The 21,149-nt window shown below is 34.1% G+C and overlaps 1 protein-coding gene across 1 annotated transcript; it reads right to left on the bottom strand.

The window, feature by feature from the left end:
* Positions 1 to 19,101: 19,101 nt before the first annotated feature.
* On the bottom strand, positions 19,102 to 19,987 carry LOC141699732 (two-component response regulator 24-like). Its single transcript, XM_074503576.1, has 3 exons — positions 19,967 to 19,987; positions 19,408 to 19,645; positions 19,102 to 19,311 (listed from the first exon to the last, which is right to left on the bottom strand). The coding sequence occupies exons 2-3, from the start codon at positions 19,627 to 19,629 to the stop codon at positions 19,132 to 19,134; spliced, it is 402 nt and encodes a 133-aa protein (XP_074359677.1). The 5' UTR covers positions 19,630 to 19,645; positions 19,967 to 19,987; the 3' UTR covers positions 19,102 to 19,131.
* Between the last annotated feature and the right edge of the window lie 1,162 nt (positions 19,988 to 21,149).

The raw sequence follows: 21,149 nt of genomic DNA, 5'->3' as shown, positions 1-21,149 counted from the left end.
TCCACCTGTCCATCTTCTCCAATCTTTCTTTTGTATACCCACTTGCACCCAATAGGCTTAACACCTTCAGGCGCCTCAACCAGAGTCCATACTTGGTTGGTACATAGATTCGATTTTGGATTTCATGGCACTATGCCATTTCTCTGAGTCAACATTACTCATAGCCTCATTATAGGTCACAGGGTCGTTATCATCAATGATTGACAACTCATTGTCATTCCAAATGACAAGGCCATAATACCTCTCAGGTTGGCGAGACACTCTCCCTGACCTATGAATGGGTTGTTCCACAGAAGGTTGTTCAGTCTGAACAGGTGTTTCCACTTGATCCGTAGTAGTTTGTGCTTCTTGAACTTCATCAAGTTCAATTTTGCTCCCACTATTTCCTTCAAGGATAAACTGCTTTTCCAAGAAGGTAGCATGTCTGGAGACAAACACTCGATGATCAATGTAAAAGTAATACCCTAAAGTCTCCTTAGGATATCCCACAAAATTACATTTTACAGATCGAGATTCCAGCTAATCTGGGTCAACTTTCTTGACATAAGCTGGACATCCCCAAATCTTAACGTGTTTAAGACTCGGTTTCCTTTCTTTCCATATCTCATATGGAGTTTGAGGAACAGATTTGGAAGGCACCTTATTCAGTAAATATGATGAGGTTTTCAATGCATAACCCCACAGGAATACTGGAAGATTCGCATAGCTCATCATAGACCGAACCATGTCTAACAAAGTTCGATTTCTCCTTTCAGATACCCCATTCAACTGTGGAGTAAATGGATGAGTCCACTGGGAGACTATACCATTTTCTTTGAGATAAGCTAGAAACTCTCCATTAAAGTATTCACCAACTCGATCTGATCGAAGAGTTATAATACTATGTTTGGTTTGTTTCTCCACTTCATACTTATATTCTTTGAACTTTTCAAAGGCTTCAGACTTGTGTTTCATCAAATACACATATCTGAATCTAGATCGATCATCTATGAAAGCAATGAAGTATGAAAATCCACCCATAGCTTGCGTAGACATTGGTCCACATATATCTATGTGTACCAATCCTAGCAAATCTACAGCCCTCTCTCCATGTCCACTAAATGGAGATTTGGTCATTTTACCCAATAGACAAGACTCACATGTAGGATATGATTCAAAATCAAAAGGGTCAAGTAACCCTTCCATATGCAATGTCCGCAGTCTATTTTCACTAATATGACCAAGTCCGCAGTGCCACAAGAAAGTGAGATTTTCATCATCCCTTTTTCTTTTATTAGTATGTTCAATTTGCAGTAAATTATGCTCTACGTCACATACATACAGACCATTGTTTAAAATTCCACTTCCATAAAGAACGTCATCTCTAAGAATTGAACATTTATTATTCTGAATAACAAATAAAAATCCAGCCAAGTCTAACGTGGAATAGAAATAATATTCCTCACAATTGAGGGAACAAAATAACAATTATTTAGAACAATAGTCTTGCCCGTAGGCATATGTAAATGAAATGATCCTACAGCTTCAGCAGCAATTCTTGCTCCATTTCCCATCCGTAGAATCACCTCATCTTCTTCAAGAGTCCTACTTCTCCTTAGTCCCTGCAACAAATTGCAAATATGAGAACCACGGGCGGTATCTAATACCCAAGTAGAAATTTGACTTAGTGACATATTAACTTCGATCATGAACATACCTGAATCAGAAGCGGTAGTCTCACTACCCTTCTTCTTCTTCTTCAATTCTGCAAGGTAAATGCAATAACCCCAAATTTTGGAATTTTTTGAAACCCTTATGAATAGTGATTTTGCTGATTATGCTGAATAAGAAAACTTTTCATGCCACACTATGTAGGGGTTCTTCTTTTGTTATTCTGAGATCTTATTAGTACTTTATATGGGATATAAGTGTATGTAAAGATCGTCAGAATCCAAATTCGAACACTTTGATTTTTTACTGAAAATCCACCAGATACCGAAAGAATTGAGTATAAGGTAACAGGATAAAAGGAATTTAAATTCAAGGATTATAAGAGGGGATCATAAAAAGGAATATAATGTATTAAGAAAGGTTAAGGGAACCCAAGTAATAAGATCCCGGGTATGATCCCTCAAACGATAAACGAGAACGAAAGTTAAGCGAACCGTATAACAGATCAGTGATCATTAGCCAAGTAATTAGGAGTTAATCAAAGAGGTTAATGATGATGATGTCATCACACCAACAAGAAGAAGATAAGTGTGGGAAGATGACATAAGTGGATGATATAAGCATGACCAAATGAGAAGGTATTGTTGGTTGATTTCAAGCCACACAAATTTTACCATGGTAAAAGATTAATTAACAATAAAAATAAAGCAACCAAGACAAAACAAATCAAAAACACAAAACACAAGTTGACTTTCACTTTCAAGAACATCAAGCTCTCGGCTTTCCTTCATTTTCAAGGAAAAAAAAAATCAAAATCCAAGATCCAAGCATTGTTAAATCATGAGGTAATTATCCAAGGTTCCTTATACATAGATATAGCTATCCCATGAATCTTAGCTTCAATTTCCTTCAAAATCTCTTCCAATAATTCAAGGAAGAAGATGGTGAATAGTAACTTTCAAAAAATAACTTTAGTTTTCTTGAATTTTTATGAAAGTTTAAGGTTATACAAGCAAGGATCAAGGTTCTTTTAGGCATTCAAAGCTCTTGTGTTGTGTTAAGAAGCTTCAAGAAGGTATAAAATCCAAACCCTAGCTTTAATTTTGAGTAATTAGGAATAGTTATGATTGATATAGTATATGAGAAGCATGGTGCTTGTTTGTTTAAAGTTTGGTTGAGTTTGTAGAGATTTTGCTGGTTGAATCTTGGTTATTAGTTAATGAACCTTAGTATGGTTAGTAGCTTTTGTTGTGATTGAATAAGTTGGATAAAACATGAAGTAATGGACTGATGTGGTGAGGTTTGGAGGGATTTTGGTTGTAATGTTGATTTTGGGTTGAATTGTAGATTGATTGGAGTGGTATAAACTTTGGTAATCGCGTAAACATAGCCGTCGTAATGTCCGATTTACTTTAGACTGTTTTATTCTTAACATCAGGACCCGAGAACTCATTGTTAGATTTTGACCATTGCCATGATTAGATAGTTCATGTTACGAGCTTCGTTTTGATATGTGGTTCATATGAATCCGATGTACGGTTTAGGAGAAACGACCGTTTTAAGTAACGGCATTTTGCGACCGAACCATTACCCCTCGCCTTACTTTGAAACCTTAGTTAAGGACTTTAAATGACTAATTGGGGTATGAAACATTTATTTAAAGTGTATTAGGCAGTTTTTAAGGTGCTCGCGAAAGAATCGCCTTAAAACTCTTAATGGTTAATTTATTAAAAATGGTGGAGCCGAGGGTACACGAGCGACTTAAGTGAATCATTAAGCGCTAAAGCAAACGTTAGGGTTCAATTGGTTAAAGTCTAGTTTCTTAAGCGACCGGGGTTTAATTCCGACTTATGTTGTTGTTCATAGGTTATCGGACCCACTCTAAGCTTAATTCTATTTGGGAGCACTCAGGTAAGTTTTCTACCCGTTATAATGTTATTGTGATGTATACATATGTATATGCATTATCTTGTGATAAGTGCATGATTGTTATTAGCAAATCTTGCGATATATTGGAGCATGTGATATGGTATATATGCATGTCTGTTTCGTAATCTTGATATCTAATTGTTGATTCAGTTACATAATACCTATGCTAGAGATAAGCAGTAATTGCGTATACCCTTAGTATAGGGGACCCGAAGGTGAACATTTTCTAAACCTGGAGTCGATATTCCCGAGTATATTATATATATATATATATATTTACATATATATATGTATATTGATATAGTTTTCAAAACTATTAATCGAATAAGGTTTATTCGATAACTTTAGTTTATTTAATGAATATTACTTTGAATATTCATTCGAGAACTTATGACTCCGTTTAGTTTATTTAATGAATATTATTTTGAATATTCATTCGAGGACTTAAGACTCCGTTTATTTTATTTAATGAATATTATTTTGAATATTCATTTGAGGACTTATGACTCCGCTTATTTACTAAATAATATTCTTTATTTTATTAAAGAATAATGTTTCGATAATCAAACTTATTTTCGATTATTCAAATAAAGATCGTACTTTCGTATAAATATATCTTTGGTTATTTATTATTCATTTCAAGTATGAGTTTTAAAACTTTTACTTCAATTATTTTTATAAGGATTATCCTTATGGGAATATTATTTAAATAATAATATTCAGATATTTTCTAATATATCGGGACTGATTTATTTCATTAAATCAGCATTACTCCAAACATTCTTAAAAATGTTTTCGAGTCTTCAAAATGATTTTTAAAAGTTAGGGCGGATCCCAAAACTCATTTTTATATTTAAGATCCTCCTTTCGAAGGGGATTTAAATACTCGCTCAAAACCTGAGGGATCCGGCTCTGTGGTGTATTTTATATTCGCAACGTGGTTGCTGTTTTGAGACAACAATTTGATTACTTGCCCAATGTTCGGGAAGTAAGTCCATCTGATTGAGTCGGCATAAGCGACAGGCCGGGGTACGGTCTATGAAGGTGTAAGAGGCTGGGTGACAGTCCATCCACGCGTGAGTGGCCGGGTAACAATCTAGCGCGAGGTCCGAATGTGGCCAGGGTGATGACCGACGAGGAATTCATCCATCTACAGTAGAAAAGGTTACTTATTGGTATCTTTGCCTGATCAGCAAGATATCGGGTTTATGCCAAAATTCTTTTCTTTCCAAATTCATTGGGTATTGCAACTCTGTTCATACTTTACATGACAAAGGTTTTCAGGAAATGTATGAGATATATATATATAGGTGTGTGTATATACCGGGACTTAAATGAAGTATCTCGTAACTTTATTTCTTTTGAATGATATTTCAAAAATTGAATCTATTCAAATGTTATCTTGTAGTCTCATCTATGGATGAACTTTTGAAACTGATTATAGCTTGAACGGTGGTAGTTCGAGTAGTATTCGGAAAAGATATAAGTATATTGGAGTATCTTGTAACTTCATCTTTTCAACTTATATCTAATAAATGATTATCTTATGCATGACAAAGATTTTCAGAAAAATGTTGAGACAAGGTTAGATATATGAGATCACCTTGCAATGATATTTTTGTACAGTTATAAACCAGAACTCTGTGTATATTATACATGTCAGAGGATTTCAAGGATTGTGAAAAGTATATAGGTATATATATACTGAATATTTTGCGACTTCGTCGCATTAAAATAACAAACTTGGTTCATTTCTTCTTAACCAAGAGTTTCTTGAGTACTATGAGAATGCTCATATATTGTAAATTATTATACATACTATTTCGGTGGGCTTGTTGCTCACCCTTGCTTTCTTCTTTCATCACACAACATCAGATAGACAAGATGAACAGGACCAAGCTCCCAATTCGCGAGTAGATGCCTTTCCTAAGTCTTTCATGGAGAAATTGCTCCTTAACCAAGTCTTAATAGCCTTTAGAGAAGGTATGTCATTCCCCATTAGTAGTATATTATCAACATATAGTACTATGAATGTCACATAGCTCCCATTAACCTTCTTGTAAACACACGGTTCATCTTCGTTTTGAACAAAGCCATACTCTGTGACTATTTCATCAAAACGGATATTCCATCTCCTAGAGGATTGCTTCAATCCATAAATGGATCGACGCAATTTACATACCTTGCCAGCATTCCTTGGATCGACAAAACCCTCAGGTTGTGTCATGTACACATCCTCTTCAAGGCTTCCATTAAGGAAGGCTATTTTGACATCCATTTGCCAGATTTCATAATCATGGAATGCTGCAATGGCAAGTAAAATCCTTATAGACTTGACCATAGCCACTGGTGAGAAAGTTTAATCATAGTCAATACCATGAATTTGTTTAAAACCTTTTACAACCAGCCTAGCTTTATAGGTCTGAACATTTCCATCAATTCCCTTTTTTTCTTAAAAACCCATTTGCACCTTATGGGTTTTACCCCTTCAGGTGGATCAACCAAAGTCCATACTTAGTTTTCATACATGGAATCTATCTCGAATTTCATGGCTTCAAGCAATCTCTTAGAGTCTGGACTGTTCATAGCATCTTGGTATGTGAGAGGCTCATCTTCATCTATGAGCATCAAATCACCACACTGAGTCATGAGAAACCCATATCTCTCTAGCTCATGGCAAAATCTACCAGATCTACGAAAAACCTATGTTTGTTGAGCATTATCATTATTCTGCTCTTGTTCCACTTCAGGTTCAATGCTATTTTGCGGTTCTCGATCTTCATCGAGATCTATAGTTCTCCCACTGTTTCTTTTGGAAACAAAATCTCTTTCCATGAAGACAGCATCTCGATCAATAAACACTTTCTGCTCAGAAGGACTATAAAAATAATAGGCCTTTGTTTCATTAGGGTATCCCACAAAAATGCACTCTTCGGATTTAGGTACAAGCTTGTCAGATTCTTTACGTTTCACAAACGCCTTACATCCCCAAACTTTCATAAAGTTCATGCCTGACCGTTTCTCCTTCCATATCTCATATGGAGTCTTTTGAACCTTCTTAGTAGGAACACGGTTAAGTGTGAAAGCCGTTGTTTCTAGAGCGTAACCCCAGAAACTTATTGGAAGATCCGCATGACTCATCATTGATCGCACCATGTCCAACAAGGTGCGATTTCTCCTCTCTGAAACTCCATTCCATTGAGGTGTTCCTGGCGGAGTGAGTTGTGATACAATACCACACTCTTTCAAATACTCTCTAAATTCGGTGCTTAAGTATTCACCCCCACGATCGGATCGTAAGATCTTAATACTTGCATCTCCGCCAATTTGCTTCTCTACTTCAACCTTGTATTCTTTAAATTTTTCAAAAGAATCGGATTTGTTCTTCATAAGATATACATATCCATATCTACTGAAATCATCAGTAAATGTTATGAAGTAGTAGTAGCCTCCTCTATCCATTACACGCATTGGGCCACATAAATCACTATGTATTAGCTCCAGACGTTTAGTGGCCCTTTGACCCTTACCAGTGAAAGGGGCTTTGGTCATCTTACCAAGCAAACAAGATTCGCATTCTTGGTATGATTCAAAATCAAACTTATCCAAGTATCCATCCTTATATAATTTGGATATACGTTTCTCATTTATGTGGCCTAGACGACAATGCCAGAGGTATGTTTGATTTGAGTCATTCATTTTAAGTCGTTTGTTTTCTATATTACAGACAAGATTATCTAAATCAATAACATATAAACCATTAAATAAACGCGCAACACCATAGGTTAAATCATTCAAAGCAAAAGAGCAACTGTTGTTCTTTATTGTAAAAGAAAAACCTTCCTTGTCCAAACAAGAAACAGATATAATGTTTCTGCGAATCGCAGGCACGTAAAAATAGTCTTCTAGTTCTAAAACAAGCCCAGATGCATAGATAAATAATAAGTCCCTACAGCTAAAGCAACAACTTTTGCTCCATTGCCTACTCTAAGGTCCACTTCTCCCTTAGCCAAAGTCCTACTTCTCTGCAAGCCCTGCACATATATACAAATGTGAGAAGCACATCCAGTATCAAATAACCAAGATGTAGAAATAGACAAATTGACTTCTATAACATAAATACCTGATCCATAAATCTGAACTGCTTTCATTTTCTTCAGATCCTCCAAGTAAATTGGACAGTTTCTCTTCCAGTGACCAGCTTTCTTACAGTAGTGACATTCACCCTTGGCCACAACACCTTTAGGCTTTAAAGCCTGTTTGGGACCTGATTTTGGCTTGGGTGTAGAATCAGATCCAATCTTCTTCTTACCCTTCCACTTTCCCTTCCCTTTGGCCTTACCTTGATTTCCCACCATCAGTATGGGAGCAGGTTCAGCTGTCTTCATGTTGGTCTCATATGTTCTCAACATATGCAACAATTCAGTAGGTGTTTTGTCAAATTCATTCATATTGTAGTTCACAACAAACTGAGTGAATTTGTTGTTAAAAGAATTCATGATTAGGTCAATACCAGTTTCCGGACCAATCGGGAAACCCAAAGTTTCAAGGTACTCAATGTAACCAATCATCTTCAGAACATGTGGGCCAACTGGTTCACTCGCCCCTGGTTTGCAATTAAAAAGTGACTTACTCGTGTTGAACCTTTCTTGACGAGTTTGGCTTGCAAACATGCTTTGCAAGTGCTCATTGATATGCATCCTATGCACATGCTGTCTTTGAAGCTCAGCACTCATAGTTGCCAACATAAGACATGCAACATCATTTGCATCATTCTCATCCCTTGTGCGTGCTGCTCGTGCATCAGCAGTAGCATCCTCAGGAAGGGGGTCTGGAAGAGGAATATCAATGACATGAAGCTTGCGCTCCTACCTGAGGACAATCCTCAAATTCCTCTGCCAGTCTAGGAAGTTGTTTGCTCCTGTCAGCTTGTCCTTCTCAAGGACTGAACGTACGGATAGTGTGTTTGTGTTGTTTGCCATTACTCAGTATCTACAATAATAAAAGCGCAAAATAAACATTAGATTGTCTGAGTTAAAATTTTATGTTCATATGATTATGATATATTCATAATATATCTCCCACTATTTTTTTATCAAATTAATAGCCCTAACTATTAATTCGAAAAGTATATCCCATAAATCTTTCTAGTGAGCCAAGATCCATATTTCGTCATGTCCTAAGTCAACCACTGGTATCCTTAAAACATGATTATTTAGGTAGACAACAGTTATCAATTATATCATATATAATTCTTGGATAATTTGGTGAACAATAATTGATCTTATCTATCTAATAGATTTTTAACCAAACTCTATGCTTCTAAGTTCATAATAGTTGAATATAACCGTTTATATTCACCTTATTATGATGACTCAGTAAAGTTAGACCCAATGATAAAACGTTCGAATATAACCATTTATATTCGTCGCATTTCACCATGATAGATAGGAGTCCCCTGCCACTGACAGCCCTTCCCCTTATCGATCTAGGATTCAATGAGTGTTCATTCATTGGAAAGCATCTGATTAAAACTTAAAATTTTAACTTAGGGATTTTTAATTTAGAACGATCATGATCCCATCATAAAGAGATTCCCAATTTTTCCTTGAATAAAATACTTCAAATCAATACCCGTCAATGGTTTGATTTCCAGGTAGTGGAGGAGTCACATCGGTCTCGCTTGACACCCACAGCCTTACAAGTTCTATGAACCTGTTGTTGACAAAATCACCCCATGTCAGAAATAAAGAAAATTTGTATTTTATTCCGTATTTCATAAACACGAGAATCTCATGATCGTTTGTTAATTTTAAATCTTGAGTCGTTACAGATTTTATCTTGTTTAAAGGCATGGCATGGGTGATGTATCTAATACATACATGCATCATTAATCTAACTAAAACATGCATTTTCTACTCTACACATACTATTTATACATCATATGAAAAGTGCGTAAAGTAAACGTGCAATAGTTATGGCCCAATCCTATGTGATCTTTTCAGGCTAATGAAAAGATCAAGGTCAATCTATGGTGTAAAAATAACTGTTACATATGTCTTCTCTATTGCTTCCATTGTCTCCTTGGCCTTCATAGGATGCCTCCTTATTCCCTTGTCCTTCTTGGATGTTGCATTAAGAATTATACTAATGAACTTACAAAAGAACTCGAGTTACATTTGAGATAAAACAACTACAAATAGAAAATGACATGCAAGTCGTTTTTATTACAAACCAAAAGAATAAACCATTACAGCTAAGGTCTTAAGGCCATAACTATGCACCATGCTCAAGTAACCATTAAAGAACATGATAGATCATATAAAGATGACATACTATTTATCACTTATCATGATCCAATAAAGAATAATAAATAAGTAAAGCATATGTCATAAGCAAAAATTAAAACGAAACCCTAAACACGCGGATCGAATATCATCTATGTATCAGGGGGCAATCTATGTTCGGGGGGGCAGCGAGCCCCCCGATGGCGGAAATTTTTGCAAAATCAAGTATCAAAATACTAGCAAAACATGTATTAGAATACTATTCCAGAAGCATGTATCAGTATACACACGACCCATATCCCGGTTACCAAAAACATGTATCAGTATACATATTATAAGAGATCGCATACATATGAGTTATGGCAGATATTAAACATACTAGTATCATCATATAGATCATTAACAGATTCATCATATCATTCATATAACATAACTGTTATCATGGTAGACTCATATAACATAACTGTTATCATGGAAGACTCATCAGACATGCATACTTGTAAAAATACAGTAAACACATAACCAAATCAACCCCTTATACACGTAGCTCTGATACCATTGTTGGGTTCTGAGGCATAAAACGCAGCGGATAAACGTAAATAAAACAAAAAAAAATATTTCGAAACCCAAAAATAGGATCCATGTATAATTGTGGGCAGATTATGGAGATAACGAATCATACCTTTCAAGAGCTTAACTTTCACGAACTCAACGGAGATCCTAGCTATCACGCTTTGTGTCTACCTCTCGGAGAAACACCTCTATGGTATCCACACAAGCACCTCCAAAAAACGTCTCACAAACTTTACTATGGAATGGATGTACTAGCCTCCTTCTTGATGATCCGAATTACCTCTGCCTCTCTTTGCTGCTAGGGTTTTCTCCAAAAACGTACAAGCCTCTTTAACCTATCATTATGTATTTATAATGGCTGATTAAAAAGGCCCATAACAGCAAAGCCCAACCCTAGTAGGTATTGGATTAAATAATAAAAATGAATTTCTATTATTTAATTAATAATTAAGTCATACTTAATTATTATGGGCAAAAACTTTCCTTCTAATTCGAATTTATATTATCTCAATTAAGTCTTACTTAATTATAGTAAAATTCGAATAATCATCAATTAATTTAAATCCATAATTTAAATTAACTATTCTATTAAGTGCTCTATTTGTGCGACCCTATAGGCTATTATTTAATTGGCAATAATTTTATTCTATAATAAAATTATAAACAATGAGCGGTATCTAGTAATACGTCATTGTTACCCAATTAAACAATAATTAAATCGTGATTAGATTAAACCTTTCATGATTAATGTTTTTCGTGTAATATAATCCCTTTAACCATACATATTATAGATTAAACTCGAGGCATGTATTTAGTCATCTTCTTCAACATTTAATCCGGGTTTACTTGATCCATGAGTAGATTATCAAGACAAATCATTATTTGAGCATGGCCATGCTTTTATTAATATCTCTCCTAATTATAGGGGGGTTAAATCCTTTATCTATCATTCATATTTCTCATACGACTCATGATATACCCGATGTCCACTTTTATCATCACCCGATCAAAAGTAACTTTTAATGTAGTCAAAGTATATTAATCCTCGTATAGAAATATAATGATTTCAAGTCAAAGGATCGTTACACCATTATCACTGTGAGTCTTTCTTATGACTTTATTGAACATGAAGAATCTCACTATGGCTCTGTCTAGTACCATGTACTCTCACATTTACCTATGTATTGACTTTAGTATCCCCATACTTATAACCAATGAGATGTGGTTATCTTGTCAAACAACATACTAGTCTATCTATGTATTATTATTGTCCTATATAATAATACTCGACTAGGGACCTTTAAGAATATGATATATTATATAATCTCAAGTTCAAGTCATGCACTTAAACTATACAATGTGTATCATGATTCTAAGGACATTTATTATGCTAATAAAATATCGCAGTAATTAAGGTCATAATAAATACATTTATTGAATGATCAACTGACATAAAGATTTAAAAGAATAATGTATTTCCTCTAGGGCACCTATACTAACATAAAGTACATCTTCTCATCACTAGGATTGAAGATTGATAGGTAGCATCCACCGTTGCGTGTGTAGAATTGGGGTTGAGCTATGTTTTAATGAATGTTTGAAGTTTTGAACAAAGGTTTCGAAAAAATTAGAAATTGTGTATGAAAAGGCTGTGACAAATTTTGGAAGTGGAGGGTATGTATATATAGAAAATGAGATAGAAACTGAAAAGACCCTTGATTACCCATGTAATAATTGAACACTGCATGCATACACTATTACGCGTATCTTGGTAAACAAAAAGTAATTTTCCTTTACAAATTCCTATTCCCGATGTAAGTACTCAAGACTTAAAAGATACTTACAGCAAAAGTTAACCCAAATAAACAATTAAAAGATTTTCCACTAACTCATTGTTAATAAAAATACTGAATAAGCATTTATTTCGAATAAATTCAAAATAATCAATGAAATATAATAGTCAATTAACGTTTGACCATTATCAGTTCACAACTATCAGGATTTATCAGTCGACACTAGTTTGACCAATATCAGAATTTAACAACTTCTGTCAGAATCTATTAGTCAAAACATGTTTAACTAATATCACAACATATAGATATAATCAGTAGTTTAAGATGCAGCTATCAGCTAGGATTTATAGAAGTTAATTGCATGTTATCAGGGCATCAGAATTTAACATAATAATCAGTATCTAGCAAGTATAAACACATAATAAGATTCCATGCTTCAACTATCAATAGTTATTTCTTAATTATCAGAGTTTGAGAAATGTCCTGACATCAATCCCAATTCATTCACCAATCTTGTGAAAGTATCTTCACAGAGAGGTTTGGTGAATATATCTTCTAATTGTTGATCTATTGAAATAAAGACCAATTCCAATGTAACTTCTTCTACATGTTCCTTTATGAAATTGTACATGATACTGATGTGTTTAAACATTAATGCTGCACTGAATTTCTTGTCATTACAATAACACTTTGATTATCATAATATATAGGAATAGTTGAATAGTCTAACCCATAATCCAGTAACTAATTTTTCATCCATAGAATATGAGCACAACAGCTTCCTGCAGCAATATATCCAGCTTCTGTAGTTGATGTGGAAATTGACTTTTGTTTCTTGTTATAGCAAGAAACCAATCTGCCACCCAGAAATTGACAGCTTCCAAGAATGCTTTTCCTTTGCATCCTGCAAAATCACCATCTGAATATCCAGTTAGCTTAAAATTTGAATCTCTAGGATACCATAATCATAGATTCATAATGCCTTTGAGATATTTAAAAATTCTTTTCACAGCTTACATATGAGGTTCCCTTGGATCAGCTTGGAACCTTGCACATAGACATGTAGTATACATGATATCAGGTCTACTAGCAGACAAATATAGGAGTGAGACAATCATACCTCTGTAATTAGTTATATCTACTGAAGAACCATATTTAAATCTAACTTGGTTACAGTGGCCATGGGAGTTGATACAGTTGAGAAGTCCCGCATTCCAAATCGTTTGAGCAAATTCCTGCTGGTGTATTTGGATTGATTTATGAAGATTCCTTAATCAGTGCGTTTTACTTGTAACCCCAGAAAATAACTCAGTTCTCCCATCATAATAATTTGATATCTAGATTGCATTAGCTATGCAAATATCTCACAGAGTTTATCATTAGTAGATCCAAAAATGATATCATCAACATATATATGTACTAATAACAAGTGTTTGCCATGGTATATAAAAGAGAAATTTTTGTCAATTGTACCTCTTGTGAAACCACTTTCTAATGGAAATAGAGCAAGTGTTTCATAATAGGCCCTTGGAGCTTGCTTCAGTCCATAGAGTGCTTTATCCAGTAGGTAGACATTATCTGGATACTTTGGATCAATGAACCCTGGAGGCTGTTCAACATAAACTGCCTCTTCAAGTTCTCCATTTAGAAATGCATTCTTTACATCCATTTGAGTAAAGTTCACGAGGACTAAAGCTAGTCGAGCGCAACTACCCTAGGAATCCCGAGAAATCGTCGCAAGGCCAGTACCCCTGACCATCCTTTTATGGTTCAGTACATATGAGTAAACTGTTGTTTTATTTTCGAATAGGAATAGACACGTTTTATGTTACTTATCCCCTATAGATATAATGAATTGTTTTAAATCTGTTTTGGGGAAAAGTAACTTTGAAAAGGTACCTATCTCCAAACGAAATGAATTGTGAAACAATTTTATGTGTGTTGTTAAATGAACGATTTTAAACTGAGATAGGTACAAGTGATTTGGAAACTGGATAAAATTGATCAGATATTGGATACATAGGGGCTAGAGTGGCCTAATGAGGTAGCGTAAGCGGTTAACTCGGTTGTGCGTACTACATAACCGATTAGTCCAGTAGGCCAGAGACCTAGCTAGTCTCTAAGTTCCGGAACAGGTTTATGGGATGGGAGATGGAGCCATCTGGTGTTCATAGCCTGATCAGCTGTCTTCACATATCCACTTCGTATCTGATTTAGTTTTGTGATTCCCGTAACGAAGTAAGTGATTTATACAGTTAGTTTATAAATGTGAATATCATGCTAAAATTGGACTCTGGTGTTTACACAACACACAACTACGTTGTTTTATTAAGAGCATGCTAGTCAGTGATATCCAGTTTTAAATGTTGTTATCTTGACAGAAATTTGAAATGATTCACAGGTTATTATTTTTATACTGTTCCATAGTTCTGTTCCTATAACTACTTAAATTAACTATTTTTACTCTGTTATTCATATGTTGGTACTACTGAGAGATTATATGCTCACCCTTGCAACATGTTTTATATGTATCACAGATGCCTAGACGTTCTATTAAACCTGGTCAGAACAGAGTTTTAGCCCCTTCCGATCTCGGCTCCTCTGAGGTAGTTTGTATCAGACCATGTGCGGTCTGACGAGTTACTGAATAAGTTATTGTGTCAGACTTTTTAATAAATGGTTGTGTAATAGTGAGTAGCTTAAATCATATTTGAACCTGGATCGGATCTTGGTTTTGGGGTCATGTTAGTGTAATAATAATAATTTCGTAGTTTATAATTGTGGTTTGTTATATTTGGTGACATCAACTCCTGACCCCAGGGTTGAGGCCGTCACAATAGAGACCTAAGTAGTTCATTTTCTTCTCTTGCAGGTGCTCAGAATTTACCAAAAATAGTTGTTGATTTGCAGATTGTGGTCCCTCAGAATTACTCTGATGCATCTAGTACTAAAGCCGATAATACCTCTGCAGGTATGAACTCTGATATTTTACTTCAATCCACTCATGTACTTTCTTCTACCATTTCTACTCTCCCTGTTTTTAATGGAAAAGAAGTTGCAGAACAGTCCATTCCTCAAGTAATTCTACCAGTATTTAATCCAATTCCTGAGGCTCCCGCTCATTCCACTAGAACTGGGGTCTTGGAGATATATACTAATGCTCACATTCCAATGCTCATCATTCCGGAGGTAATTGAGGTTAATCTTACTAATGGTGCTGAACTGAATGTTTTTAAGGCTTTTGGTTCTTATACAACATCTCTTGAAGATCCAAACTTAAACTCCGATGTTGAAGGTGAAGTAACACAGAAGTTTAAAGATATCATTGCTGTTGATGAAACTTCTACTCATTCTAGTGATGATGATGATAATGATGAAAATGACATTGATCCCTTTCAGATCAATATTGCTTTGGACCCTGATGAGGATCTTGATGAAGTCATCTTTCCAGATGACATGCTAGAAATTGAGAAAAAGAAGAAAATAAATGAGAGAGTTGCTGCAATGTCCCAACTCCATCTAGGGGAAGAATGGATTTTTAAGTGGAATCATCCAAATTATACTATCATTAATAATCATGCTTCACATCATTTGCAGACAGCTAAGAGACAAATTGCAGATCCTAATGTCTTAACTCATCTCAAAGCATCTACCCTTATGGTAAAGCCCATGCACTCTACTCAAGTCAAGGCTCAAGCTCAGATAGATGATCACAAGGATGCTAAGATTTCTGGTCAACTTGATGAGGCTTAGGAGTCCCTAGAGCTGATAGACTCTCTGTTGCTTTGTGATGATGCCAAAAAGGGGGAAATTACGTCTAAATTTAAATACAAGCAGCTTAAGTCAAATACTGATGATAGGGATAATGCTCCTGATAGAGGTAATAAGGGAGGAAAATCACCTAGAAGTCATAAGGTTGGAGGTGATATTATTGGATCTAGTGGTGTCTCAAAACTGACTAACCAATCAAGAGGAAAAAGTAGTGGAAGAGGAAGAAAGCAAATTTTAGAGACAGTGCATTCAAGGGAGTCGACTACTAATGTGACAACTACTGAAAGATAAACAATGATAGTCCAGATGCTGATGATGACCAAGCTGAAAGGGTAGTGGGAGCTAGTGCTGAAGCAAGTCAATTTTTGTAAACTCTGAAGGTGAAAGGAAGGAAAACAACTATGTACTACAAAGATCCTAAAATTTGAACTTTTGATTCTGAGTTAAGTAAGAGGATGTTTGAAAGAGAGAATCCTGGAATTGACCTTGAGCAAGTCAGGATAATAGAGGAACAATTTGCTTTGTTGAAGTCTCAATCAGCAAACACTGATGATGCATCTTTAATTGAGGATGTTCCAAGAAGACAGAGGACTTAGAAGCCCAATGAACAATCCTTAAAGATCAAGGATATCATTACTATTGTAAATGCTCAAAGACCTAACACTAGGTCTCAAGCTATTTTAACTGTTGAGATGAGGTATAAGGGGAAGGAGAAAGTTGGAGAAGAATCAACATTTACAAAATCTCAAATATTGATAGATCCAATCTATGTAGTAGGTCAAGCCCGTGATGATGTTGATGAAGATAAAATTCTTGAAGAAGAAGATAATCAGGTTCATAAAAGAAGGAAAGTCATTCCTGATCTGATTGGCTAAAAAGCTAAAAATCACATCAACCACTTACTCTGCTCAAGTTAAAGAAATAAATTATGATACTCAACCAGTCTCAACCAATGATACTACTTATGTTGAAGATAGTATTGTTCAAAGAATAAAAGTTGATCATTTAATTCCTGATGAAGATATAAACTCGGATGAAGAAGAACATTGTTCTAAAACTTCTCCATATTCTGATAACACTCATATTTCACTAGCTGAGAAGAAGAAGCTATCTTGTAAATAGTTTTTATTCATTAATATAAAGATTGTTCTTCATCTTTGAGTTTCAATTTCAAATTGATTGTTATATAATATATTCACCCCTTTCTACAGTATTACTTAAGGCCTAATAGTTTTAATTTGTCAAATATTTCTTTACCTAGACTAAGCATACATTGATTGACTTGGTAATGTAAAATGATGTTGAGGCAATTTTTATTTATTCAGCTTTTCTAAGATCCTTGCTTACAATTACATAGGTGCGGAAGAAGATAGTTTTGATAAAGAAGAAGCTGCTACAATATACGGATACACATTAATCTCTTATCCCTTTAAAGAGTGGAAGTTGCAGTTAGATACTTGTACGAGTGTTTCTCAAGGACAAATGATTAAAAGAGTAGAATTTGGTATTTCATTGTGACATATTGATATTTGAAACTTGTTTGAATATTATATTTTATTGTAAGATGTTGAGATTTGGAATTAATTTGAGTTATAAAGAAGTACTACGAGTTTCTATCGTATAATTATTTTAATTTGGATTGGTCATGAACTATTAATTATTGCACTTATGAATAGTAATTACAAATATTATCAAAAATTGTGAAAAAATAATTAAATTGAGATGTTTTTAAAAATTGTACAATATACTTTTTTTAAAAAGGCGTACTACTTGCATAGAGTTTTTGAAGGAGTTATGCATGATATTATTTTTAATTTAAATAAAATATGTATCTTGTTATTGTAGTGGTTCACTTAGGTAGCAGTTACTTGCATAGCACATCTTAAAGTGCTATATAAGTAATGAACTTGGATAACACATATAAAAGTGCTTTGTATCTGAAATTCACTTACATAGCACTGGTTTACATAGCACTTGAAAGTGCTATGCAAAATAAAAAATAATCCCTATGCAAGTTAAATTATGTAGTATTATTGTTTTTGGTGTATTGTTTATAAATTCCACTTGTTTTCATTTAAAAAATATATTTCACGCATTTTTTATTTTGTGATTGTTTGTTTGTTGTATAATCTCAATTGATAGAATTTATATTTTATGAATGATTGTCCGCTAGTCAATACTTTTGATCCTGTAAAAGAAAAAATAATCTAAATCAGGAATGTAATCGAAATAAATAGGATTGATGAATTTTTTAATTTAAAAAAAATGATTTTTTGCAAAAGGAACACTTACATCTGAAAATGAGGTAAGTAGAAAAATCTGATTCGGATCCATTCCAATGATCGATAAAATTTTCATTTAAACAAATGATATTTCTCAAAAGAAATACTTACATCTGGAAAATGAGATAAGCAGAAAAAATCTAATTCAGATCCATTCCAATTCAAATTTATGCATAATTAATTTTTTCTAAACATATGGATTAAAAACTTGAGGCCGAAAAATTTGAATATAATCCGTCGAACAAACGCCCTATTTTAAGTTTAAATATTAAATGTACATTAAGACATTTTTTAAGATTTCCTTAACAAAAGAATTGTTTTTTGTTGATTTTTTTATCGTAGGTAACCCGCAGCCGCTACCCTTTGGGTGCGCACTGGGTAAACCCTACGGGCTCACGCAATAGCCTGCAAACCACGTGAACCAAGGTAAACCACATTTAAGCGATAAGTTCTGACTCAGGAGGCATAATCATAAATTCTACTCCCGTGGGATTCAAACCTGTGACCAGGAGGATATTATCCACTCTTTAACCAACTGAGCCAACCCTTACGGGCTTATCGGTATTTTTACAGTGTATGTAGGCAGAGTTCAATTTTTGTACACCACTTTAATATATTTTTGCATCGTTGTTTGAAAATTCATACTTTTTTATGGATTTGTTACGTCTATAATTAGATAAGATTATATGTTATATTTGATTGCTTATATGTTGTATTCCATTGTAATTATTATAATTAATAAAATCGGAACAAAAAACATCTTAACATAAGTAACTAAGGTAAAACTTTATTTATCATATTTGTAACACTTCTTGCGCTTTAGGTTCAAGCATGTTCCACTGAGTATTACACAATGTTGTTATTTAAAAGCGTTTGATGCACAGAGATGGCGATCTCAGACGTCATGGGCTTCTCATAAACACGATCCATACCAGCTTGCATAAAGTCTTCATTAATATAGTCGAGATCACAGTCAATGCCAACAATCATTGACTTCACTCCCATTGCTCGCAGTGCTCTAGTAGCCTAAATAAAATGATGTATCTTTAGAATCATGCTGATAACAATCAAACACTATGTGGAATACTTTAATATAATATGTATAAATATAAATAAAATAACCTGAACACCATTCATCTCCGGCATTATGATATCCATAAATATAACGTCAATTTTTTTCCCAGAACGGATGAGATCCACAGCTTGCCTTCCACTTTCAACAGAAGAGGTTTCAAATCCATGTCTTCTTAGGAAAGCACAATGAACAGTCCTACAAACTACATCATCATCAACTACAAGAGCAGATAGTTTACTCTTGTTGGAGCTTTTAACTTTTTTAGCCATGTTTCCTCGCCCTGTCCTTAAAAAATCAATCAAAATTTATTTTACTTTCACCAAATATTAAGTTTTATCTATTAATGAAAATACAAAACTTTGAAAATATGTTTAGTAGCATGTTATCTCCATACAACTATTTTTCTCCAAACATTGATAAAAGGGGAACACCTTCACAAACAGACACTCACACACACACATTCAGAATTCTAAAAATAAAAATTACAATATTATTATGCATAATAGAAGATCATAAAATAAATAATAAAACTATTTTAACGATTATTAGATAATAATATTGGGTATTATTTTTTTTGTGCCACATAAATAAGTATATGTAAATTACCTTTTACACCACCCTTGGAAATTGATGTGGTGAATCATGACTATAACTATTGACGCATGACCCTATAAATAAGGTTATAGATAGTCTTAGAGATATATCGAGATAAGAATCAATTATGGATGTAAGTGGAGTATTGATCTGTTGATATTTCGGATTGAACGATTTTATAAATGAAACGTATATTTTAAATTTTGTAGGATACACAATGATGTTATACAAATATTTAATTTGATATATAAAAGCCATTTTAACTTATATTAATGGTTGCAAATACTTCTATTTTGAGGGTGAATTTAGAGTAGAATAAAATGTAAATCTTGCTATATATATTAGTGTTAGTTTTATAATAAAATAATAATTCTACTTATGAATTTCCATATACTTTAGCCTATATACAATCAAATAGTAAACACAATTTATAGCATAATAGACACTAGTAGTCTCCCTATAAGTGTTACCATGTATGAATGATTTTAACTTAGTCAAATTTGAAGTAAAGCAAATAGATGGACCTACAAGCTAAAAGACTGAATCATTATAGAATAGTGACTATTAGGGTTCACATGAATTCATAACGTTTAGAAATTTTAGTGAAATTTAGTACGCCCCAAAACCCACACTTTCGCGGATTCAGACCGTCACGATACCATACTTCATAAACCTGCATATTACATTCAATAACTCATAACAACAATACTCGTGGACTACCACTCCACATATCTCAGAATCGGTTCTAAATATTCTTTATTAAAGTACATAAATATAGTTATTATAAACCAAAACTTCAACTACTGATCTTGCAATGTCATTATTCTATGAAAAGTAGGTTGATACACATACATTTGGTAGAGTGAATCTAAATATTGTCACTTTGGATTTGGCCCTTCCATTTCCTTTGGCTCGACAGACCAAGAAGCACATCTTCTTCGTGTTTAACATAAGGTCAGACATCTCTTGCATAGCAGTTGGATATTGTTATGTCCAATAGAGTGATTGGATGTAAATTTGCCAAGGAAATATGGGACATTTTGGAAGTGAAGTGTCAAGACGTAACTACTATTAAGAAGACTAGAAAATAATACTCACACAGGAGTATTAGCACTTTTACTCAAAATATGATGAGTCACTAAATGAGATCTATGACAGGTTCCATAAATTGTTGAATGATCTGGCACTTGTGGAA

This window comes from Apium graveolens, unplaced genomic scaffold (genome assembly GCF_009905375.1).
Source record: "Apium graveolens cultivar Ventura unplaced genomic scaffold, ASM990537v1 ctg1217, whole genome shotgun sequence".
Taxonomy (NCBI): Eukaryota; Viridiplantae; Streptophyta; class Magnoliopsida; order Apiales; family Apiaceae; genus Apium; species Apium graveolens.
The sequence above is the reverse complement of the archived record's forward strand: the minus strand, read 5'-3'. Positions and strand labels throughout refer to the sequence as shown.